The sequence below is a fragment of the Chiloscyllium punctatum genome, chromosome 2, assembly GCF_047496795.1.
Source record: "Chiloscyllium punctatum isolate Juve2018m chromosome 2, sChiPun1.3, whole genome shotgun sequence".
NCBI lineage: Eukaryota > Metazoa > Chordata > Chondrichthyes > Orectolobiformes > Hemiscylliidae > Chiloscyllium > Chiloscyllium punctatum.
The window spans coordinates 139,315,789-139,342,075 of NC_092740.1; the positions used below are offsets into that span (position 1 = coordinate 139,315,789).

The following is a 26,287-nucleotide window of genomic DNA, read 5'->3' on the forward strand; positions in this document are numbered from 1 at the left end:
GTTAAATTGGCTGTTACTTACTCACAAACTTGGGATCATTTGGTAAATTTTCAAGCACTGAGTTTTATATAATATTGTGAGTTTTGCAAACATAGGCCAGTTGAATATAGTCAGTAAGTTGGCTTTTGCGAACAGTTAGGAGAATGTGAGGACTGCAGATGCTGGAGATGAGTCAAAAAGTGTGGTGCTCCTCTACACTGGGAAACAGGACATCAACTTGCAGAACATTTCAGAGAACATCTCTGGGGGACATGCACTGAACAACCCTACTGCCCTGTGGCTGAACACTTCAACTCTCCCTCTCACTCCACTAAGAACATGCAAGTCCTGGCCTCCTCCATTGCCAAATTCTAGCCACCTTACACCTGGAGGAAGAACACCTCATATTCTGCCTTGGCACCATCCAACCACATGGGATCAATGTCGATTGCACCAGTTTCCTCATCTCCCCTCCCCCCTAACTTATCCTCAGTCCAACCCTCCAACTCAGCACCACCCTCTTGAATTGTCCTACCTGTCCATCTTCCTTCCCACCTATCGCTCCACCTTCCTCTCTGACCTATCACCATCAGCCCCCCACCTTCATTAACCTATGGCATTCCCAGCTACCTTCCTCCTACCCCCACACCCCTCCCATTTATTTCTCAGCCCCCATCCCTGATGAAGTGCTTATGCTGGAAACTTCGACTCTCCTGCTTCTTGGATGCTGCCTGACCGGCTGTGCTTTTCCAGCACCACAGTGTTTGACTTCTGCCAACAATTGTGGGGCGTTTGTTGTTTGATTCTATCTGTCTGACTTTGTATATACGGTGTGAACACCAGCATAACACCTATTCATATACTATACTAATCATGTGGCAGCCAATGCATTCTTTTTATCTTCACCACAATGGAGAAATATAATTTGTGTTCTTTTTGCATGATGGATTCTTCAAGCAGCAAACATTAGATATTGCTCAATTTTTCAAGTACTTCATTATTCCAAAATTAATCTGAGGTGGATCACTTTTCAGGACTGCAGGTGGTGGCTTTAGACCCATTCATGAACTTCCACGCAGAACACAGAGCAATCATTTAGAGAAGGTGGGTTAAAGTCTTAACCAAACAAAATCTTATTGCCCAATCGGAGCAATGTCCGTTTGTGTGTGCAAAGATACAATTCAAGGAGTGACAACTTGCCCATTGCAGATGGGACATTATGCAGCCCAGGTATCTGTTTGTAATGTTTGCCCTTCTCCAGAGGGTTACCAGTGAGAGTGTTCTGATCTGGCCTGCAGAAGGCAGCCACTGGATTAATGCAAAAAACATCATTGAGAATCTGATTGAGAGAGGTCACAATGTGATGGTGGTTGTACAGGCAGCTACAATGTACATAAACTATTCTGAGTCTTCGCCCATAACATTTGAGGTATTTCAAGTACCGTTTAGCCGTGAAGAATACAAAGATGTCCGGAGAACGCTTCAGGAATTCTTCCTTTATGAGAACCCTCACTTATCATACTTGGACAGTTACAGAAGATTATTTGCAGCGCTGGAAAATACAAAAAACATGAACTTACAGATCTGTGATGCCGTGATAAGGAATAAACAGTTGCTGCAAAGGCTGAAAGAAGTAAAGTTTAAAGTTCTGCTGACTGACCCCGTACAAAGTTGTGGCGACCTTCTGGCTGTGAAGCTAGGAATTCCTTTCATCTATTCCCTGAGACTTTCTCCAGGATTTTCAGCAGAGAGACTCTGTGGACAAATTCCAGCCCCTTATTCCTATGTTCCTGCGGCTCTGTCAGAACTTTCGGATAAGATGATCTTCATTGAGAGGATTCAGAATGTCTTTTATTTTCTCATGTATAGTTGGATTAGCAATCAGTTGTGGCGCGATTTAGACTCCTATTACAGTGAAGTGTTGGGTGAGTTACTCTCTATTATTTAAATGACTTGAATCAGCAATGTGCACAGGAAATAAATCTTTTGGCTGTTAATGGATCACCATCACCAAATCCATTAATGTTAAATGTGTTACATCTCAATTTTCTGGCTGGGCACAATCCAGAAATGCCCATTTCCAATCAAGTAAAATTAAAATCTCAGCTTTGATGTGGTCAAATGAGTGGAAAATGACTGATTTTACAGTTAATGCTACTAGGTGTCATGGAGTTACATTATTGCAGCTCCTGCCCCATATATTCACAGGGCAGTAATAAAACCCTGAGCTCACTCTGGGCCTAGGCTGTGAGAAAACACAATCTAGCTTCCCCCGCCCCTTCGTTCCCAGATTGTAACAGCTCACTGTGATTTTTGAACAAAATTTCTCACCTCCCACCTAGAATGAGTTTTGCAAATCCTCTTTAAACCCTGGACACTGCCCCTCCATGAGGAGGAGAGGTCCGAGAGGTTTGCACATTGGATGTTGATGTACTGCTGTTAACCTTAGAGCCAGAGGCGGAGAATTGTTATCGTGCAGAAGGAATGTCCCAGCGTGTCTGAACCGGCTCTCTGAGAATTTGATCTGAGTGCCTATCTCCACACCTTGCCCCATAAACCTGCACATTGTGTTCTGTTTGATCATGCGATTAAACGCTTCAGTTGACCTTGCTTCACACTGCACTTTCAGGCAGTACACGATCTACACACTGGGAATGTGTTTTTTTTTCTCTCCTCACAATTTGCTTCTCTTTTGAAATACTTTCCGTCTGTGCTGTCATGTGGATGAGAACATTTTAACCTTATCCTTTATTTAGCCCCTCCTGATCGTGAAAACTTCTATCCGATTGCCTCTTCACTTTCTCTTCTGCAAGGAGAGTAGAGTCAGAGAGTCATAGAGATGCACAGCACAGAACAGACTCTTCGGTCCAACTGGTCCATGCTGACCAGATATCCCAACCCAATCTAGTTCCACTTGCCAGCACCTGGCCCATATCCCTCCAAACCCTTCCTATTCATGTACCCATCCAGATACCTTTTAAATGTTGTAATTGTACCAGCTTCCATCATTTCCTCTAGCAGCTCATTCCATGCATGCGCCACCCTCTGCATATCTCTTGTGCACTCACTCCATTACATTCAAATTATTTTGACATTGTGGTACCCAGAACTATACATAGAACTCCAACTAAGGTCTGACTGGTACAAATATAAGTACGCCATGCTTTGAAACTGAGTGTACTGTGTGGTTTAGTAACTACTCTCATTACTGACCTGCCACCTTTATTGAGTTGAGATGATTTTATAGAGCTTTATAAAATCATGACGAGTATAGATCGGGCTAACGACAGGTGTCTTTTCCCTGGGATAGGGGATTTTAAGATGAAGAGGCCCATTTTTAAGGTGAGAGGAGAGAGACTTAAAAATAACTGAGGGGCAAATTGTTTATACAGAGGGTGTTTCACATGTGGAATGAACTTTCTGAAGAAGTGGTGGATGTGGACATAGTTACAATATTTAAGAGACACTTGGATAAGTATATGAATAGGAAAGGTTTGGAGGGATATAGACCAAGTGCATACAGGTAGGACTAGTTTAGTTTGGGATTATGTTTGCCGTGGACTGGTTGAACTGAAGGGTTTGTTTCCATGCTATATAATCCTGTGGACTCTACGACTGTATACACACCCAGGAAAATTTGCCCTTACACACCTTTTAGAGTTGAACATTTAATTTTGATTAGAGTAGAGATTAGATTAGATTATTTACAGTGTGGAAACAGGCCCTTCGGCCCAACAAGTCCACACCGACCCTCCGAAGAGCAACCCACCCAGACCCATTCCCCTATATTTACCCCCTCCCCTAACACTACGGGCAATTTAGCATGGCCAATTCACCCAACCTGCACATCTTTGGACTGTGGGAGGAAACCATGCAAACATGGGAAGAATGTGCAAAATCCTCACAGACAGTTGTCCAAGGCAGGAATTGAACCCAGGTCTCTGGCACTGTGAGGCAGCAGTGCTAACCACTGAACCACCATGCCATTTTATATTTTTCTTTATGCCTAAATGTATCACCTCACACTACATTGAATTTCACTTACCACCTTTCCACCCACCCCATCAATTTGTTAATGACCTTTTGAAGTTCTATTCTATCCCATTTTAGAAATGTTCCAACTTTTGTATCATGGAATAAAAAAATCAATACAATGTGGAAACAGGCCACTTGGCCCAATAAGACCACACCGACTCGCCGAAGAGTATCCCATGCAGAATCATTCCCCTATACTCTACACTTCCCCTGACTAATGCACCTAACCTACACATCCCTGAACACAATGGCCAATTCACCTATTCTGCACATTGTTGGACTGTGGGAGGAACCCAGAGGAAACCCACGTGGACATGGGGAGAATGTGCAAACTCTACACAGTCACCGAGGGTAGAATCAAACCTGGATCCCTGGTGCTGTGAAGCAGCAGTGCTAACTACTGAGTCACCATGCCGCCCCAAATAGTTGAAATTGTCTCTTGCAAACGAAGATCTAGATCATTTATAAGTATCAGAAAAATAAGTGGTCTCGATATTGAACTCTGGGGAACTCCACCACAAACGTTCTTCTGCTCTGAAAAGTACATCCATCATTATAGTACTGTCTGTTTTCTGTTGCTCAGCTAATTTTGGGCTACTGTCCCTTTAAGTCATGAACTATAACTTTCCTCACAAGTCTTGTGTAGTACTGGATTGAAACAAACAGAAATTGCTGGTGATACTCAGCAGATGTGGCTACATCTATGGAGAGAGAAAGAGTTAACGTTTCAATTCTGTGATGACTTTTTTTTTTAAAGAGTCCGTATGAAGTACATCAACAACATTCCTCTTCGTTACCTCTTCAGCAAATGAGGTGGAGGTACCGTTATTGGACTGGGGTGGACAAAGTTAAAAATCACACAACACCAGGTTATAGTCCAACAGGTTTATTTAAAAGTACAACCTTTCAGAACAATACTCAGCACAGCACTCCAAAAGCTTGCCCTTTCAAATAAACCTGTTGGACTATAACCTGGTGGTTTATGACTTTTAACTCTTCAGCAAACACCAGCTAGTTAGTTAAACACCTAACAGGAACTGGCATAGAGTCAAATTCTGTCAGAACTGAAGTGAGTTCATGAATACAAGGAAAAGGTGGGAATAATCTGCACAAGGGATTTGAGACAGCAGTATAGAGGCCATCTAACTCATTAAGCATGACCCGGTGCTTATGGATCCAACAGAACCATTCTCATTTCGTTGTCTGGCAAGAAAAGGCAATAAAGCTCTCCTTAATTCAGTGACTCCCTTCATTTAATGGAGAATAATAAAGATTTCAAGAGGCCATAAGCTGGTCTAAGATGAAACTTAACAGATGAAATGGAACATTCTTTCTTGAAAAATGATTCCATGTGCCAGAAGAATGAAGGAAGCAACAGAAAATAGACGGTATTATTTTAAAAGAAGCAGCAGGATAGAGAAACCTATGAGCATCTGTACACAAAGCTCTGATGCAGGCAGGATGTTTTGAGAAGAAATTAGAGTGGTGCTGGAAAAGCACAGCAGGTCAGGCAGCATCTGAGGAGCAGGAAAATCTGTGTTTCGGGCAAAACCCCTTCATCAGGAACGGACTGATGAAGGGGTTTTGCCTGAAATGTTGATTTTCCTGCTCCTCGGATACTGCCTGACCTACTGTGCTTTTCCAGTACCACTCTAAGCTTGACTCTAATCTCCAGCATCTGCAGTACCCACCTCCGCCAGGATGTTTTGAGAAGTCTTTCTTATTCATTCATGGGATATGGGTATCACTAGCGAGGTCAGCATTTACTGTCTATCTCAAATTGCCCCAGAGATAGTGGTAGTGAAATACTTTCTTGAACCACTGCAGACAAGGAGTGAAACGCCACCTGATACTGTGAGAATTCAGAGGGTCTGAAGTCAATGTTGAGGGTGCCAGGATCATCACTCCTGATTATATATCACTGTATCACCATCTCTGAGTCTTTACTGCTGGTGAGACAGGACCTAGCTGTAGTGATGCTGATGACTGGAATATGTTGTGTAAAGAATGATTTCATGAGAACAACTATGTCAAGCTGTTGCTTGCCAATCTGTGAGATACCTCTACAAAGTTTGACACAAATCCCTAACATTAATAAGGTGACCTTTGGGGCTGGATTGACAAGACTGGGTTTATCATTGCCTTAATCATTGCCAGATGGTCTGTAAGTTTCATTACTTTCTTTTATAATTGTTTAGTACAACTGAGTGGCTTGTTAGGACCATTTCACAGGGTAGTTAGGAGTCAATTACGTCGCTGTATGGCTGGTGGAGACAAGTTAAAATAGCAAATTTCCTTCATTAAAGGACATCAATGAACCAGGTAGGCTTTTATGTTGATTGATATAATCTCAATTTGGCTACCTTTCAGTTCATATTCTGTTGAATTAACATTTTGCAACTTTCTATGTCCCCAGAACATTAGCCAGGGGCTCTGGATTACTAGTCCAGTGACATTATCCCTACCTTCTAAAGATTGAAGAGGCAAAATAAACCTCTGCTAAATCTTTGTAAATCAAATTGGGCCTGAGCTGGATTATTCTATTAATTTCTGGGAACCATGCCTTAGTATGGATGTAAGGGCTGTGGAGATGGTCGAGAGCAGGTATGATGCCAGAAACCCAGATCTTCGGTTATTTTGAGAAGGGTTGTTGTCCTTACACTAGAACAAGTCAAGAAATGATTTAATGGAGGTACTGAAAATGATGAGGACTTTTGATAGAATAAATAAGGAGTAATTATGTTTAGATTAGATTCCCTACAGTTGGAAACAGGTTTCTTTGGCCCAACCAGTCCACACCGGCCCTCCGAAGACTAACCCACCCAGACCCATTCCCCCTAACTGATGCACCTAACTCTACGGGCAATTTAGCATGACCCATTCACCTAACCTGCACATCTTTGGACTGTGGGAGGAAACCGAAGCACCTGGAGGAAACCCACACAGACACTGGGAGAATGTGCAAACTCCACACAGACAGTCACCCGAGGCTGGAATTGAACCCGGGTCCCTGGCGCTGTGAGGCAGCAGTGAGCTACTGTGCCGCCCTGTTTATTAGGACTCTGATAATTGGGCAAGCATGGATTGGAGGTATTTGGAATGTATAATCTGAAAAGCTGGTGGTAGCAGGGTCAATCACAGCATTTGAATGGTAATTGAATAAATACTTGAGGAGAGAAGAACTAATGTGAGAGTAATTGGATAATCCTTTCAAAGAGACGATGGACCAAATACTCTTCATATCCATTCCATCATTTTGTAAAATGGAGTAACTGTTTAAACCAATGGATCAGTGGAGGATGTGTGTGAGTATTCATTCTGATTCCTTGAGGTTGGCAAAGTAGGCAAGCATTCGTACCTCATGGACTGAAGAAGTGAGAAAAGCAAATTAGCATTAGAGAAAAAGTAAAATCTGATGCATAAGTAAATTGTTATTTGATACGATGACCTGGTTGTTGGTGGCCCACTTATTTAGTCCTGGTTGCCAACCATTTGCTTGCCACATAGACAATCCACTTTGTGGCCTCTCACCTCCACCTTTCCCCTCACCCTGAGTGATGTTACTGATTGTGGAGATCCTGGAGAAAGCTGATTGTCAATCCACCCTCTTTTGAACAATACTGGAGGATGCTGAAAATCTGATGCACAGAAAAGTAGGATGTATGGGTTGCCTTCAATGGATAGCAATTCAATGTGAAGGATTTAGCTGAAATCACACCGAAGAATATGTGAACAAGTGAGACATGCCTCCTGCTACAGCCAGATGAAAATTAATAATTGATAGAAAAATTGCTGAATTGGGGAAACAAAATAACCTTGTTGGCCTATTAAAGGTTTCAGCTCATCCAAAACCCCGGCACCTGCATTCTGCCTCGTATGAAATTCCACTCGTCCAGTACCCTGTGTTTATTAACCGACACTGGATCCTGGTTCAACAATGCTTGAGCTTAAAATTCTCATTGCTGTTGTCAAGTACTTCCATATGTTGCTTCACTCCTCCCTATCTCTGTAAACAACTCTGACCCTAAGCTTTCCTCCAGTCCTGATTCCTGAGCACCCCCAATTTCCTTCACCCAATCATTTAGACCATGACCTCAGCCTGTTACACGAGATCCAGACTTCTGTATCCTCTCCAGCAACATTGCACTTCTCCCACCCCACACAACTTAATATTTCCACCATTCTTTACATTTTAAAACCCTTTTTATTGTGATTTTGGTCACCCGTTCAAAACTTACCTTAATTGCCATAGTGCCCATTTTATGTGACTGATTACTCCTTTATGGAAAGTTAACACTACAGGCGTTATTTCAATGTAGTTTTTTTTGTGTGGATTGTTTTATGTTTGGAACCTTTAATGATGCCGTTCATCAAAGCTCTTGAGGTTTGTAGTTTGACTTGTGGGTACAGGTGCTAAGGTTTTGTATGGGGATTCCCCTTGCAGTTGCTACATGCAGCAAAGTTTCCTCCTGCAATTGAACAGATCAGGTCATGGACTGCAAACCCAGTCCCTTCATTATGCATTTCCCTAGCCCCTACTTTCCACTGTTACAATTAAGGGGTCCTGGGTATAATGTATCTACGGGTGTAACTCAGTTATGCACAGATTCCGAGATCTCTTGGCAGCCATTTTCCTATGCAGCCAGAGTGCAGACATATGAAATAATAGCAGATGTAGGCAATTTGACTTCTCGAGCCTGCTGTACCATTCAGTAGGATGATGGCTGATGTGTTTGTGTTTCAAATATCACATTCCCATCTGCCACAAATAACCTTTGATCCCCTTGCTTGACAAGAACCTATCTATCTCTGCATTAAAGGTATTCAAAGCCTGTGCTTCAGTTACCTTCTGAGGTAGAGAGTTCCACTTGTCACACAAACCTCAAAAGCTGGTCCAACCTATCCTCAGAAGACACCATGCTCATTACAGATATCAGTTTGGTAAACTTTAGCTACAACACCTTGAACACATCTCCATAAACAAGGAGACCAAAACTGTCCGTAGTATTTAAGACGTTGTATAACTGAAAATGTAACTGAAGTTTAACATGCTTTTTTTAAACTCCGTTCATTCCCATCATAAAGGATAGCATTGCACCAGCCTTCTCAATCACTCACTTTACCAGTGTACTATCTTAATGTGACTCATACCCTTGAGTACCTAAATCACTCTGTACATTGGAATTCCACAGTCGTTCTCCATTTAAGTCATACTCCACATTTTGTATTCTTCCGGCCAAAGTGAACAACTCCACAATTTCCCACACTAGCCCATGTTCTAGCTCAGTTACTCAACCTGTCTATATCTGTCTACAAACTCCTATGTCTTCTTCATACACTATTTTCCTACTTATCTTTGTATTGTCAGTTAACTTAGCTATCTTGCTTTCATTCCTCTCATTTAAGTCGTTGATATAAATTGTAAAATCTGAGTGTCAATCACTGAACCCTGCAGCACTGCACACATCATATTCTGGTAAAAACAATTACTGCAGATGCTGGAAACCAGATTCTGGATTAGTGGTGCTGGAAGAGCACAGCAGTTCAGGCAGCATCCAAGGAGCAGTGCAATCGATGTTTCGGGCAAAAGCCCTTCATCAGGAATAAATCCAGAATCCACATCATATTCTGCTAATCAGTCAATAACTTATTTCTGCATACACTTTTTTTTTTGCTAGCCTGCAAATCTTTTATCTGTGCTAATTTTTAGTTGCTCACATAATAAGATTTTATTTTCCACAAAAGCCTATGATGTGGCGCCTTATCTAATTTCTTCTAAAAATTGAGTACAATCTTCTCAGTATCCAAAGAACATGTTACTCATTCAAGGAACTCTAATAACTTGTATAAATATGATGTCTCTTTCATATGACATTCTTGGCTTGAGCTGTGTGTGTCACCATAGTCTTACTAGACCATAGGAGGTGCTCTTATTAGAGAGAAGCAACTGATGGTGGTTTATCCTGAGGGTCACCAGACCTCAGGTAAGGGAAGAGGTTGAGAAGCAGAGTCACTCATGGAAATCTCAAACCAGTGATGGGAATTGAACACATACTGGTGGCATCACACTGCTCTGCAAGCCAATAATTCAGCTAACTGAGCTAAACTGATTCCCTCTTGGCTTGAAAGCTTACTTTAAAGTAAGGAATGCTTTACCAGTATACTATCTTAATGTGACTCATACCCTTGAGTACCTAAATCCCTCTGTACATTGGAATTCCACAGTCATTCTCCATTCAAGTCATACTCCACATTTTGTATCACCTTTAATCGGTTATATACCTGTTAGCCCCTTGAACAATTTTTAATAAAGTCAAAAAGAAATCTCAAGATGTATGACAATCAAGTAGTCACAATATCAAATTCAGAAGAAACTTCATTAATTAGAATTTGGGACTAATTTTCCTACAATTTCTCCTTTATGTTCTTTTAATTGTGTGACACTTAGTTTGATCTTTTTCATTTTCACCCATTGTCACACATTTTAACTTCAGATATGAATTCCTGATGATCTCAGTTGCCAGGCTTAGTTTGGAAAATACAATCAATTTCACAACGTATGTTTAATCATATTTTATGATCTCAGCTGATGTTATTACTGAGGAACTCAGATCACAGACTGAAATCTGTCTTATTGGATCAATTTGGTTTTTTTTTTGGTTTCAACAGTGATCTCTCACTGAATCATAACCATGTAATGTTGTATTTTTGGGGTTAACAATAAAACAGGAGTTTATGATGTAAAGGAAGAAGATAAAATATATAATAAACTAATCTATCTGCAGGTAATACATATTTAGAAATTTGAAGTATAATGTAAAAGTATAGACCTGGATTTTTCTGTCTGCCAGATAGTATTAATCCAGCATAGATTAGATTAGATTACGTACAGTGTGGAAACAGGCCCTTCGGCCCAACAAGTCCACACCGCCCCACCGAAGCGCAACTCACCCATACCCCTACATTTACCCCTTACCTAACACGACAGGCAATTTAGCATGGCCAATTTACCTGACCCGCACATCTTTGGACTGTGGGAGGAAACCGGAGCACCCGGAGGAAACCCATGCCGACACGGGGAGAATGTGCAAACTCCACACAGTCAGTCGCCTGAGGTGGGAATTGAACCCAGGTCTCTGGTGCTGTGAGGCAGCAGTGCTAACCACCGTGCCACCGTGCCGCAATTAATCCAGCATAGATCAGAAGTGGATATAGGGTCCCTGTAGAATTCGTATTCAGGCACACTCTGAAGCACCTGAACCACTTTCCAATTGGAACTGTATCTACCTGGCACCTAACCCTGTATTCAGTTGACACCCTACCTTCTTGGCACCCCATCTCCTACCAACGTTTCCTTCAAGCTCTTCTAAGGTTTTGTGCACGTTGTTTAGCGTCAGCACGTCAATTCCAGCATTGAATTTTGGGTCAAGACGTCATTAGCATGCAGCAGAATTGGAGGCCTGTGTAGCTAATAGGAAAATTAGAGGGACAGCAACCTCCTACCCATATGGCAAAGTTGAAAGTTCCTCTGGACAATTTCTCTACATCCATCACCCTTTGAAAGTTGTCATTTAGATTAGTTGGCATCAAGGAAAATTGTTACTCAGGAAAAGTTGGACTATTCAATACGTAGCCGAGCTTCAGAACTGCTACAAAACAGACTCTGTACTTAACTCACATGCACCCAACTACACTTCCACCAGATCACTTACACTCCCTCCCCTGGGACCAGCCAACTCTTAACCCACAGAGACTCAACTATGCACCGTGCTCCGCACTGCTCCAACTCCTGGGATTCATCCCCACGTCGAAGACTATCCGTCGCCATTGAATTTGAGAATCATAGAGTAGAAGTACGGCATTCAGCTACTCTGGAACAAACCTCGTCTTTTCTCCTTGCCAGAGTCAGACCCAATGCCCAGTCCCATTCCTGACCCCCAGCACCCCATTATAGTTGCAATGATCTGATCCACCCAAACCTTTCACCCTCATTGTGTACAAAACATTTTTTGTCAAGCTGAGCTAATGTTGCCAACTGTTTCTGTTCTTTCCCCCAAACATCCTGCTCACCCATTGTAGATTCAAGAGTGGTATTCTGTTGGTACGCACATGATGCAATGCTGGATACTTGAATCTATTTCTCTTGCTTCACAGAGTTATCTTCTGATGGTACATCTGAGCTTCTCCTTCATATCCTCCACAACAAAGTGGACAGCAACAATAGCAGTCTGGTTTCCTCCAGTTAGATGGTTCTGGTTTGTAAACAAAATGGTCCACCACAGCCTCTTTAATTACATCTCATTTGGGTGCAGAGTTCTTTGTGTTTGGAAAAGGTGTCGTTGCTGCCATAGGATTGGGGGGCACAGCTTTGTGTGGCTGGAAAGATATAATAGGTGTTTCAAAGTGCCACCTAGGGGTCACAAATCAGCTGAATTACCAAGAGGGGATTGTAACTGATCTTAGATGTAATCATACGTTTAGGGAAATCATTGATTTCCTTAACTGGGAAATTAACCATTGCAAAATAATCAGCCTATCAAGCCTGCTAGTTTTTTAACAGAGCTTCCAATCAGTCTACTGGCTTTACTTTTCCCTTTAGGTATGCAGTTATTTCAAGTATCTAATCAGTTAATTTTTGAAAGCTCTTATCAAAGTGGATTCTAATCCCAACATTTCATATGCCAGTCCAAGTGTTGAATTTCCTGCTACTTTAATGTGGAGAGCTGAACATTGTTCCCAAGAGTGTCGATGCCATATCGGGAAATGGATTGGATTTGTTCTGACCAATACTGAAGCAGCTTTCCAGTGTGTGCATAAAAATGTGATTCAAGGAATTAATGTGCAACTACAGCTCCGAAACATTCCTGAGGGAACGCCATGCAGCTCAGGCATATGCTTTCAATGTTTCTCCTTCTCCAGGGGGTTACCGGTGAGAATGTATTGATCTGGCCTGCAGAAGGCAGCCACTGGATTAATTTAAAACCTGTCATTGAGGTGCTGATTGAGAAAGGTCACAATGTTACTGTCGCCATATACACAGCAACACTTTATGTGAATTATTCTGAACCTACAGCCATGCATTTTGAAGTATTTGAAGTACCATTTACAAGAAAGAAATATGAAGATTTTATGGAGCAATCTCTGTACTTCTGGATCTATGAGAAACCTCATTTATCCAAATGGGACAGTTACCGAAAATTCTCCACAATAATGGCGAATGCAACAAAAATTTTGAGAAAGGTCTGTGATGGAATACTGAAGAACCAACAACTGCTACAAAAACTGAAAGAAGCAAAGTTTAAAGTTCTGCTGGCTGACCCTGTACACAATTGCGGTGATCTTCTGGCTCTGAAACTGGGAATTCCCTTCATCCTGACGCTGAGATTTTCTCCAGGATTTACAGCAGAGAGGTTGTGTGGACAGATTCCAGCTCTTCCTTCCTATGTCCCTGCGACTATGTCAGAGCTTTCAGATGAAATGACTTTCACTGAGAGAGTTCAGAATGTTTTTTATTTTCTCATGTATGATTGGATGTGCTATCAGATGTGGCTTGACTGGGACTGGTATTATAGTGAAGTGTTGGGTGAGTTGGTCAGCTTCTCTTTTTGATGGAAAATAGCTTGAACTGTTGCCAGCAAAGTAGCACTTATGTAAAACCAAACCTGTTACCTGCATGTTTAACCGTTAACCCATTCCATTGAAATTATTCTAATTATATTGATGGCTGTTTTCTCCTTCGGTGCTACCTTTATCAGATCCCTTTCCCAAGCCCAGTCTTTTGATGTCAAACGATATTTAAATTTCCTGCCAATCTTATTAGAATACGCTCAAATGAAAAATTGGTGAAAAGTGTCCTTCACCTCTGTCAGTCCCTTGGGGGGTGGGGGAGTTGCTTCCACACCAGGAGAATGGATTCATTTGTGGCTGAATGGTACAGTTCTGGATCTGCAGATTCTGCCACGATTATGGCTAGTGGAGTTTCTTGAGGTGGGGGTTTGGGATGCTCTGGATTCTGCGGACTCCTGTTTTTTTGCTGCTTGTGTTTGGACTCCATGTGAAGAGTGGAAGTGGTTGGCACCTTTTGAGGATGCTTCTTCTCCAGTTTGTGCATATTGGAGATGTTGCATTTGTTTAGAGAGTATTCAGGGTGTCCTTGTAGTGCTACCTCTGCCTTCTTAGTGATTGTTTACTGTTGTGGAGTTTGGAATGGGGCACATGTTTAGAGAGTCTCGTGTCCAGCATGCTGACAGTGTGGCCCACTCATCACAGCTGGTTGTGTATGACCAGTGCCTCTTTACTGGGAATATCGACCTGAGAGAGGAAGCTGATGTTGGTACACCTATGCTGTCAGTGAATTTGAGGAACCCATTATAGACAATATCACAGTAGAATTGCCAACTTACTTTAAATATAGATTAAGCCAGACATAAAATTTAAACTTACTTCACCATCTCTGGTTCACATGAGGCCCTGCACGTAATTAAAAATCTAAAACTGAAGTAATCTTTCCAATTTGACTTGTGATTCTTTTTTATGCATTTGTTGTTGAGATGTGAACATCACTAACAAGGCTACCATTCATTGTCTTCTCTAATTGCTCCTGGAAAAGAGATAGAGACCTGCCTTCTCGAACTCCTGCACTCCACCTGGCTTTGGGGCAGTCACAGTATTGTTCGGCAGGGAAATGGTTGCACAGTTATGGTAACATAGTGGCAAGTCAGGATGGTGTGAGTCTGATTATGCCCCTGTGAGTACTTTGGAATGTGTTCTTACTCTCTGTGTTATACAAGTGAAGGTCATTTTCTTATTGACTTTTATTTTTGAGTCACTGTAAACGTTTTTTGATGCTGTTCATCAACTTGCCTGAGGTTTGTAGTTTGATATGTTTGGTATTCCTCAGAGAGGTCAAAGTAGTATTTTTTGAGATCTCCTGTTAAGATTTTGTCGAGCACTACCTTTTGGTGTTCAGGAGTTACTTTTTCATTCTCACTAACTCACACTACTAGTAGCAATACCTCCTGTACATGTGGTGATGTGTGTGGTATTTAGACTAATACAGAAGCATAATTAAACATATTCATCAATAACCTCAGTAATGATGAGGTGTCCATTAAACTAAAATCCGAAACACAGAAGGAAAGCTTTGATTTCAAAGAGATCACAGCATGGGAATTGGCACAACAGGCATTAGTTAGCAAGGAAGTGTTTTCAAAATAACTTCCACATACTTCTCCGTACAAAAAGCCGTCCTCCTACAGACACCTTTGACTGAATGGAGAAATCTAAACCAATGAATTTCACCTTTCCAATATTTATTTTAGGAGATCCACTACATTTTTGCAAAGTGTAATCATGCATGAATTTAGACAGCTTTAAATTGCAGATTCTACATTCATTCACAGGGCGCACTTTAGAGTAGTAATTAAAGTTTCTTTAATCTTCGTATGTTGAATGTTCCTTTGTTGACATTTAAAACTGTCGGAGAATTTAGCCCAGTTAATCAGAGATCACAAACACACAGATTGGACTGAGAACTGACAAGGATTTATTTAACAAACAGTGATATCGCAGAAGAGACTTGATCCCTGTTGGACTTTGGCTCAATCTACCAGCCTACTTTCTTCTATGTGTGAGCCCAGTCCTAAATGAAGCAATAGGAGAAGATATTCGGTCTCACACTCTTAATTTATTTTAAACAGTAAGTGGACAAAGCATTCAGAGCTCTGGGTCTAAACCTTTTTATCCCTGACAAGCTACCAAGTGTGCCAGTTCAAAAAGTAAGACCACGTTCTGTCCCAGCCCCAGTCTTTTATACAATAAAAAAACGTCATATAAACACTGAGGTAGAATTATCTTCTAATTGACTGTTGATCTGACTCCATTCCCCGCCTCCTCGCATTCCCGGATGTCCGACCCCACGTGACCTTCTTTTGCCCGCGAAACGGAGCATCACGTGACCTCCTCGGCCCGCGAAACGGAGCATCACGTGACCTCCTCGGCCCGCTTCCGGGGCGCGAAACGGAACGTCACGTGACCGCCCCCTGTGTGGGTTACACAGCGTCTTCACAGGCTTCTGAATGCTGAATACATTCACAGTCGCAGCCAGCCTTCTATTTTTCAAGTAAGCCATATATTTACAAGTTCCCCCTTTTGGTCTCATAAAAGTGAGACCAACCAACCAACCAGTTCTATACATCACATTCGCTCTCTGATGCATAGTCTTCCCCTCTTGCCAAAGCCATGGTTTCCGTCTCCATCTGTGACATCTGGTAGGGCGGGGGAGCCTTCCCTTCAATTGCTGTAATAATTACCCTGTTTAACAAAGATCTAATACAGGGAATACAACAACATCCGCACAACACTAACACAATAATCATACCACCGAGGGACATAAACACAGAGGCAATTAATCCTTTCCATTTCCCAAACCATGAGTCAAAAGTACCTCCTAAAGGGTTGTCAATACCAGAATGTTCATGTATTTCTTCAGACAAGGTTCTTGGTCCTTCCAGGGCTCTAGTTACCGAGCTATCAGATGCCGTATTATTGGGGATAAACGTACAACATTGGTCCCCGAACATAGAGCACACTCCCCCCCCCCCCCCCCCTTTTCTGCTAACAACATATCTAAGGCCATTCTATTTTGTACTGTCATCAATGAGGTTGCTGCCAATTGTTCAGAGTGTCCCGCCGCCGCATCTCTAGTTCTATAAGCTAGTACATTGGAAGTACATTGGAATGTACATAATTAATTCGGTCAATGTTTTTATTCGGTGTAACTGGGAATAAAACACCGATAATTGGGAGATTCTCAAATCCTGCTGCTATCTGGTCTGCCAATTTATATCCATCAGGTACACCGTGGGGAACACCTTTTGCATCTATGTAAGTGGTTGAGCCAGATGTGACATCAAACAAATCCCTGCGAATTTGCATATACGGATTTATTCCCTGTTGTCGTTCTCCTAAAAGAAATAAGGGTACCCCTAACCTGACCATTGCACAGGTTCCAGACCAATCTGGAGGTAGACTAATATGCAGTGTTCTATCTCCACAGTACCAAAAAAGATCAGCTCTGGCCCAAACCATTGTGCTAGCATTCTGCCAGCCGGTTACATTAATTGTATCCTGACACCAGTCAGCAGGCATGTCTCCCAAGATTATATTAGACCTTCGAACGAAACACGTGTAATTGTTGGCCCTTGGTGTAAACACTGGAGGTAACGTAGAATTCTTTACAGGTGGGAAAATAGCACTTAATGTGGTACAATTTGGAGGGTCCACCTGCATAGTGAGGGCCATCATGCAGTGAAATCCTATTGGGTCTATATTAGGAAACAGTGGGGCTGGGGTAGTAAATAGGGTTGGCCTTGCCGAAGAACATGCGACGCAATTACTCATATTCATTGAAGTCGCTGTCACTGTCATCCAGTCTAGCCATAAGTTCTTATCCCCATGCCCGGTGGCTAATTTAATAATATCCCTTCTCGTAGATTAGATTAGATTACTTACAGTGTGGAAACAGGCCCTTCGGCCCAACATGTCCACACCGCCCCGCTGAAGCGCAACCCACCCATACCCCTACATCTACCCCTTACCTAACACTACGGGTAATTTAGCATGGTCAATTCACGTGACCTGCACATCTTTGGACTGTGGGAGGAAACCGGAGCACCCGGAGGAAACCCATGCAGATAGGGGGAGAACGTGCAAACTCCACACAGTCAGTCGCCTGAGGCGGGAAATGAACCCGGGTCTCTGGCGCTGTGAGGCAGCAGTGCTAACCACTGTGCCACCATGCCGCCCATAAAGCGTAAGGTTGTTGTGGTCTATTACCACAACTCCTGAACTTGGTTCTACCTCCATACTTGTATTTTCAGTTTGTGGCTGGCTCATAGGAGGGTCCACTAAGGTTACCTTCAATAATCTCATGGTATCCACTTCAGATTGATCTACACCTATTACAAGATAAAAGCTTCTGTCATCACTCTCACAGTAAATCTATACCTCTTTTGGACTAGGATTAACAAAAGTGGATTTTTTAGCTCTGAAGAATGATCGAGTTGCCACTTTGTCAGGCTCACATGGTCTCGAATGTTCCATCTATTATCCAAAGGTGATGACCTCTTGGGGGTTCATCGCACCCCAGTCCATGTTAATACATTATCCCACGACGGGCATGGGTCATAGCAAATGGCATAGAAGCAAAGATATACATCATAGTCCCTCCAGCTTCCTGTATCTTGGCCACAATCAATTACTTTGCATAAATCAAACTGGTATGTTGTACCATGATTTCTATCGTGTCTGATGTGTACCTGGCTCCTCGTCTCCCTTAAACATTTATCCGCCTCTTGTTCTGTTGATCTTTTGTTCCTGGAACTTCCTCCCTTGCCTGTGTGTTTGTCCCTCGTGGTTAATCCTCCTATTAACAGCGGCATAACACTTATACATAAAACAATAGCAAAGACTCCCAACCTCCACAGCCTAAGGTAATGTGGGCTGCTTACAAAGATAGACATTATATCCTTTACACAACTTTGCTTGGAAATCTTGAGAACCTCTCCCCCCTTTTTCCAGAACCTTCTTCCTGCAAACATTAAAAGTTTAAGACCCTTCTATTCTTTTTCTGTTCTTATTTGTTCTAGAGTTCTCGTAGCTGAACACTGGCTCCAATGGTACCAGCTTTCTCCTTTCCCCTGTAATCTGACCGCATGCGATGTCCTCTCCACCACTTTATAAGGTCCTGTCCACCTCGGCTCTGACCACTTCCGTTTGATGACCTTCAGCAGGACCCAGTCTGTAGTAGATGGCGTCTGAGTCTGTAGTTCCCCCTTTTCTGATCCAACCTGTTTGGAGAAAGCTGACACCAGAGCTGTTAGTTGGTCATAGTAAGGTTTGTACCTTAGAGAGGCTCCTCCTCCCTCTAAGATCTGTTTTCCCGCTCCTGGTCCCGGGAACTGCTGCCCTGTTGTTAGCTCATACGGAGTGAACCCTGTAATAGAGTTTACTGAGCTCCTCATGGACATTAAAGCTAAAGGTAGGGCATCCACCCAGCTTAACTTTGTTTGTGCACACACCTTTTCCTATTTTTCCTTTTATGGACCGATTCATTCTTTCCACTTTTCCCTGTGACTGAGGATGGTACACTGTTCCAAACGCATGTTTCAGTCCTAAAGCTGCTTCAACTTCTTGCAGGTCTTTGTTCTTGAAAGGTGTGCCATTATCTGACCTGACTCTCTTTGGAAACCCATGCGTTGGAATGTATTGGTTTATCAAGAATTTGATCACTGTCTTTGCATCTTCCTTTTTCGCAGGTATTGCTTCTGGCCAACCAGTGTATGCATCCACTGCTACCAAAAGGTACCGGTATCCGTTTATTCTCTCTATCATGTCAGTGTAGTCAATCTCTATTTCCTGACCTGGCATTCTTGGAAGAGGGAATTTTCCTTCGTGTGCTTTCACTGTTGGTCTCACGTTGTATTCTGTACAGTTCTACATTCCCTGATATAATTTTCAATTATCGCTGGCAAGAACGGATGCCACCAATGTGTCAGATACCTCTGCATCTGTGTTTTTCCACAGTGTGTCAACCCATGAGCTTCCTGGAGCATGGAAGCTATCAAACCTGGGGGTAGCACTGGTCTACCGTCCGGTGACCTCCAAATCCCTTCTGACTCTGTGGCCCCTCTCTCTCTCCATACTGTCAGTTCATGAGGAGAGGCTTTCTGCTGCTCCTTGATTAACACGTTCGCATCACAAGCAGGTAGCAGGTCATACACTGTTCTCTCTGTTTGCATCATTATATCCTGTGGTGTATACCCTGCTGCTTTCTTTGCTGCTAAGTCTGCTTCCTGATTACCCTTCGCTACTACTGTATCTGCTTTATCATGTCCTCTACACTTGACCACCGCCACTTCTGCAGGTTTCATTAGGGCCTCCGCTAATCTTTTCATATCTTTTTCATGTTTAATTGGGGTTTTTGCTGCTGTTAAGAATCCTGCCCTGATCCATTGACTAAGTTCTACCTGTATAGCCCCTGCCACATATGCAGGGTCAGTATAGATATTTACTCTTTTTCGCTCTGACCATTCTAATGCAGCTATCATTGCCTGTAGTTCAGCCAACTGGGCTGATTCTTTGCCTGTCACTTTTCCTGTCAACGCTTCCTCAAATCCCTCACTTGTCTGTCGGACCACAGCATAGGCTTCTTTAAGTCCTTCAGTTGGATGTCTGTAACAACAACATCTGTGAACAGCACTTCTTCTGGGTCTACTAATGGAATTGCCTGTAAATCTGCCCTAACTTTGGTATCTCTCTGTGCCTTTTCCTCACACATGTGTGGCTCTCCTTCTCCCATGTTATCAGCCATGTTAATTCCTTTGTGTGTAAAAATTATATGTGGTGCATTCAAGATTTTCTCTAACCTGGCTTGCCGCAGTGACGTCATTGTAAAGGCTGTTGAGTTCACATAGGCCACTATACTATGTGTCGTCAGTACCGTTAGTGAATGGTCCATGACTATATGTGCTACCTTTTGGAGAATTTTTGCTACCCCTGCTGCATGTCTTGTACATGGCAGGTGCCTGACCTCTACTGGGTCAAGGGTAACACTTACATACATCAGCACCTGCCTGCCTCCCCCTTTTTTCTGAAAAAGAACACCATTTATTCTGTGTAATTTTTCAGAAATATCAAGGAAAAATGGCTCTTTGTAATCTGGGACCGCTAAATCAGCAGCCCGCATTAGGGCCTGTTTGGGAGATATGAAACTTTCGTCTGCCTCCGTGGTCCACTGCAAATGGGCCGACAAATTTCTCATGCCTTGCTCATTTACCATGGCCCTCAGAGGGAAAGTGAGCTCCCCATATGATGCAACGAATTGTCTACTATACCCTGCCAACCCAAGAAATGAGAGCATGTCTTTTACAGTGACTGGTTTGGTATGATGCAGAATGGAGGGTCTATGGGACGGAGAGACACCTGTTCCCTTAGCGGAAATCACTCTACCCAGAAAAGACACCGTCTGTCTGCAGCATTGTAATTTAGCCCGTGAGACTTTGAAACCGACGTTATACAGGCGAAGCAGCAATGTCTTTGTGGCTGCCAGACAAGAAACTTGGTCGTGTGCCGCCAAAAGAAGGTTATCCACGTACTGGATCAATGTCACCCCCTTTGGGAGTGACATGTCCTTCAGCTGTTGTTTCAGTACCTGATTAAATACCCCTGGCGACAAAACGAACCCTTGAGGGACCCTTGTATAACGTAATGTTGGCCTTTGTAGGTAAATGAAAAAATGTCCCTCAGATGATCAGCTAAGGGCAAACAGAAGAACGCGTTGGCCAGATCAATGCACGAGAACCACTTATGGTCAGAGGTCAGCACAGACATCGCAGTGTAAGGGTTTGGAACTGGAACTGTTGGAGTAGAAACGACACTATTAATCCGTATAAGATCATGCGCCGTCCTATATTTACCTGTATTCTGCTTCTCTACAGGTAAAATAGGGGTGTTCCAGGCTGACTGGGAGGGTTCTAGCACCCCTGCCGCTAACAATCCTTCAATTGTGTCGGCAATGCCGGCTTCAGCCTCTGGTTTATGTGAATATTGTCTCTGCCAAATCGGAGTGTGGTCTATTAAGTCAAATGTGATTGGTGTGACGTGTTTGCAGGAACCAACGTCCGTTGAACCTGCTGACCACAAGGTATCTGGTAGAGTGTCAAGCATCGCTGCAGCCTGTGGATGATCTGTTTTTTCCCTGCCATGAAACCTTTCAATCTGCCTATGTTCCAGCAGTACCTTGTCAGTTGTCCTGCACATAATTCTCTAGGCTTCCTCTGATGGTGAATATTGTAAACCCGGGTAACTGAGTCCACATCCAGTCTGTCACCACCATCAAGCGTTTGGACATAGGTCCCAGATCCTTAGCCTGATATTCTGCCTGCACGGCCAATGTGACATAAGGTATGGCTTCTACAGACATCTCATACCATTCCAACTGTTCTGCAGTTAATTCAACAACACCCGCCACACCTTCTTTTCCGAGCAGAATGCAACTGGAGGAAATATCCCATTGAGTCCCTTCTAGGTGCTGATAGAATACATGCTGATAAATTTCATCATCATCTCTATCGTAATATAAGGTAACATGAAGGGGATCTGCAGGAGGAGCATAGGGGTGCAGCATCTGAACCCAGGGTCGCCATTGGTTGTATAAAGACTGTATGCCGTTGTTCTGCCCCGTTTTCGGGTTCGAGGAGTCCCCAGTATATATCTGCCCACTGTCCTTCTGTCATTGATGATGTGTCTGGTGATAGCATCATTTGGGATCCAGAGTGTATCATTATCATAGAACAGTTGACGGAATGGCCATTTGGAAAGGTCACTATCAGTCTGTCTGGTCCGCACAGAACCGAGACCCCACATCTCACCAGCAAGTCACGGCCCATCAGATTCACGGTGCATGCAGGTGATAAAATATACTGGTGATGGAAGGTCTGTCCGGCCACTGATGTGATCAGTGGCGGTGTCAAAGGCAGATTTTCTGGTTTACCCGAGAACCCTACTAACTCAACGCTAGAGGATGACATGCTGGACCGAGGTATATCACAGGTGATGGTAGAAAATCTTGCACCCGTGTCAACCAAAAAAGACAGATTCTTGTCCATTACCTTCATTTGCATATAGGGGTCTGCCAACCCCACATGCCCCTGGTTTCTCAGGCCCCGTCAATATTTGTACCCCTGCCCTTCCGGCATAGTTTGGGGGTACTGTCCTTGCACCAGGGCTGCAGCTGCATTTGGGACTTGGTCAGGCTGAACAGCCTGTTGAAAAGGAGGCTGACTTGAGCGGACATACTGTCCTCGGATCAATCCCTGGCCTCCCTGGGGTCCCCACAACATGGGACAATTCCTTCTCCAATGCCCGGGTTGGCCACATTCAAAACAGGTGTTGGATGGCTGACCTCTGAATCCTCCGCGGCCCCTTCCTCTACCACGTATTCCTCCTGGAACACTTATAGGCCTGCCCCCATATTGGGGGTAGGGTGGCATCCAATCAGGTGTTGGGTCTAAACTCGGCGGGTTGTTTTGTGGCGACAGTCGCTGAACCATCTGATTAGTCATCTTTTGGAAGGCCTTCTTTGTATCATTAGCCTTCCTCCTAGCCTCATCGAGCTGTAACTTCAGCAACTGCACTTGAGCTGACTCATTGCTCTGTTTATCTTCATCTTGTTTTATCCTGTAACGCTTCATGTGGTGCGTCAAATGTTTTTCCCACTGTTCTGTAGAACAACCTGGGATGTCAGGATTACTCTCCATTGCCTCTTTTACTTCCTTAGGCATCCCTGCCATAACGGCATTCCTAAATAATGTGGTCTGTAGCTGACCCGACCCTAGATGGCTCCCCGCAGTATCTGTCCACGTGCCCTTACACCGAGCCAAGAAGGCAGACATATCCTCACCCTCCTTCATTGTGAAGGTGAGTGAGTGCATCGCTCCCGGTGTAATCGGGAATCTCTCCCTCATTGCCCTTCCCACACAGGTGGCATGCTGCGCAAATGGGTCTGAATCAGGTAATAAGGTGGTCTCCGCAGACGCTTCAATCTGCTGTATTTCCCACATAGTCAATGCTTGCTCAACAAAGCTCTCCAATCACCCATAGCTAACTTGTACCCTAGTGTATATTGGCAAAATTTAGTCATCCAAGGCCCACCTCCCTCCATGGGTGGCGGCATTTTATCCAGGATGCAGTTCATATCAGTATATGTGAAGGGATGATAAACATCCCCCAAATAAGAGTCTCTGTAAATTAATGGCATTTAGTGGTGCTGATACTGTACAGACTGTTGTAATGTGTCTCTGGGACGCAGGCTGTAACTTGGTTCAGGTAGGGGCTTCAGTGAAGGACCATGTTCGGTATGCATTGTGAGTGAACCTTTCAAAGTGACTGGATAGGTGTTTGGATCATCGTCTGTCAGGGATTCTTCATCCTCAATATCTATACTACTTTTAGACTCCTCCCCATCCAATTTCTCTCTACCCGTTCTTCCCTCAAATCTCTCCGTCTTCTGTCTGAGAACCCATCATCCAATAACTGACCTGAATCATGTAATCTTCCCCTCTTTTCATTACCAGCACTATACGGTGTCGAATGAGCATCTGGCTCCTGTACTGCTAGACATCTCCCCTGTTTTGGCTGTTCTTTGTTTTCACTGTGCGTCATCATCACCCTATTTGCCTCCTCTGCTTCCTTAACCCTCTGACCAACTTCTAGTGTTAATTTTTCTACTTTTCTGATACTTTCTTCTACAGCTTCCACCAGTCTCTGTTTTACAACATTATACTCTCTTGTTCCTACTTCTTGCACATCTAACACCCCTTCTTGAACATACATAAGTGGCATTTGTATTATAGGATATGGGGGCAGTGATTGTACCACAGGCAATTTAGGATATAATGGCGCAGATGGTCCTGCCTTTTCTGTCTCCTTTGTCAATTCTATTGTCACCTACTCTCTTTTGTAATGTTTCTACCGCCATACAGGCTAATGTCATGTTGTGCAGATGAATCCTCCTCTCTTCTTTCTCCTCACCTTCTTTTGTCCACTTTCTTCTAACTAATATTGACCCTTTCTTTCCCTTCATGTGCTCTTCTACTTCTAGTTTAGCTTGCTCTTCTGCTTTTCCCAAAAACAGTGACAATTTCTCTCTCTCCTCATCTTTAGGGACTTTGCCCTGTTTCTGTAATTCCTCCCAAATCTTATCATATTTCTCCATCATTGTTTTTTGTTTGTTCTTTGCAAGCCCACTGACCAACTGACTTCTGGCTTTACCCCACTGCTGTTTTACGGGCAACATTAAATCGGAAGAACATCCTCCGTATTCCTCACACTCTTTATCAAATTCCCCTTTCATCTTATGTATTTTTATTTTAATCCTCCCGTCTAGCAGTCAATTGGTTTGGATGTAATATAACTGCACAACTAACCCAATCAGAGACAAATCCAGTGGCCAGTCAATTTGTATGGAGTACACCCGAGCAACTGACCCTTTCAGCGAGATTTATCAGCAGTTTCGTTGTCACTGTTAGGTTTCCACCGTCTCTGTCTTCAAAACACTACTGGCTTTTATACCACTCTCCGTACAACACATCAATCATAAACCAAAATTTGTGAGCGTTGCTTTTATGCGATCCTGCTCAATGGACTTTAAACCTCCTCACACATCCGTACCTTGTTGTTTTTATGAGGACTCTAACCCCATGGGACTTTAAACCCGTACGTACAACATCAATACTTTATCCACTTACTATTACTAGGATACTTGCAGTATAATGACAACAATCAATTTAGTATCTCCAATTGCAGAATTCGATATAAACAGGCGTCCGCTCACCTTTTTTATGCGGCGCTGCTTGTTGTTGTCATCAGACGTCAGTTGTCCGTTGTTTCTATTTTTCTCTCTTTCCGTCACTTCTCCATCTTCATCACGTCAGGCTCACCAAATTGTTGGACTTTGGCTCAATCTACCAGCTTACTTTCTTCTATGTGTGAGCCCAGTCCTGCGTGTTCTTTTAAATGAAGCAATAGGAGAAGATATTCGGTCTCACATTCTTAATTTATTTTAAACAGTAAGTGGACAAAGCATTCAGAGCTCTGGGTCTAAACCTTTTTATCCCTGACAAACTACCAAGTGTGCCAGTTCAAAAAGTAAGACCTCGTTCTGTCCCTGCCCCAGTCTTTTATACAATAAAAAATGTCATATAAACACTGAGGTAGAATTATCTTCTAATTGGCTGTTGATCTGACTCCATTCCCCGCCTCCTCGCATTCCCGGATGTCCAACCTCACGTGACCTTCTTTTGCCCACGAAACGGAGCATCACTTGACCTCCTCGGCCCGCAAAACGGAGCATCACGTGACCTCCTTGGCCCACTTCCGGGGCGCGAAACGGAACGTCACGTGACCGCCTCGCACTCTTCCGGGCGCGAAACGGAACGTCACGTGACCGCCCCCTGTGTGGGTCACACAGCGTCTCCACAGGCTTCTGAATGCTGAATACATTCACAGTCGCAGCCAGCCTTCTGTTTTTCAAGTAAGCCATATATTTACATCCCACTGAAATAATCACTGACAGGCTGTTCAGAAGGAGCCACAGCTTCTTCGCCCAACAGAGAATACAGTGGAGTGTTATACCCTAACAACAATGAAGTGTCAGTTATGAGACAATGGTATGAGTTGTCCAACAAGGAGAAATAAAGTTCATTCATTGAAA

The 26,287-nt window shown here is 43.3% G+C and overlaps 1 protein-coding gene and 1 long non-coding RNA gene across 6 annotated transcripts in view; one reads left to right on the plus strand and one right to left on the minus strand.

The window, feature by feature from the left end:
* Positions 1-26,287, plus strand: part of LOC140490617 (UDP-glucuronosyltransferase 2A1-like) — a 121,514-nt gene that overhangs the window by 34,582 nt on the left and 60,645 nt on the right. The window contains exon 1 of one of the 5 annotated variants that reach the window (XM_072589131.1): positions 1,109-1,904. The exons of 3 other annotated variants lie outside the window; for them this stretch is intronic. In XM_072589131.1, the coding sequence (XP_072445232.1) occupies positions 1,199-1,904 (706 nt within the window). In that variant the 5' untranslated portion in view covers positions 1,109-1,198. Of the gene's footprint in view, positions 1-1,108; positions 1,905-12,676; positions 13,598-26,287 lie in introns of those variants that run through there. One more of the 5 variants, XM_072589126.1, reaches the window with a different exon arrangement.
* Positions 17,654-26,287, minus strand: part of LOC140490693 (uncharacterized) — a 76,254-nt gene continuing 67,620 nt past the window's right edge. The window contains exon 3 of the long non-coding RNA XR_011963228.1: positions 17,654-18,877. This is a non-coding gene — a long non-coding RNA (uncharacterized lncRNA). The remainder of the gene's footprint in view (positions 18,878-26,287) is intronic.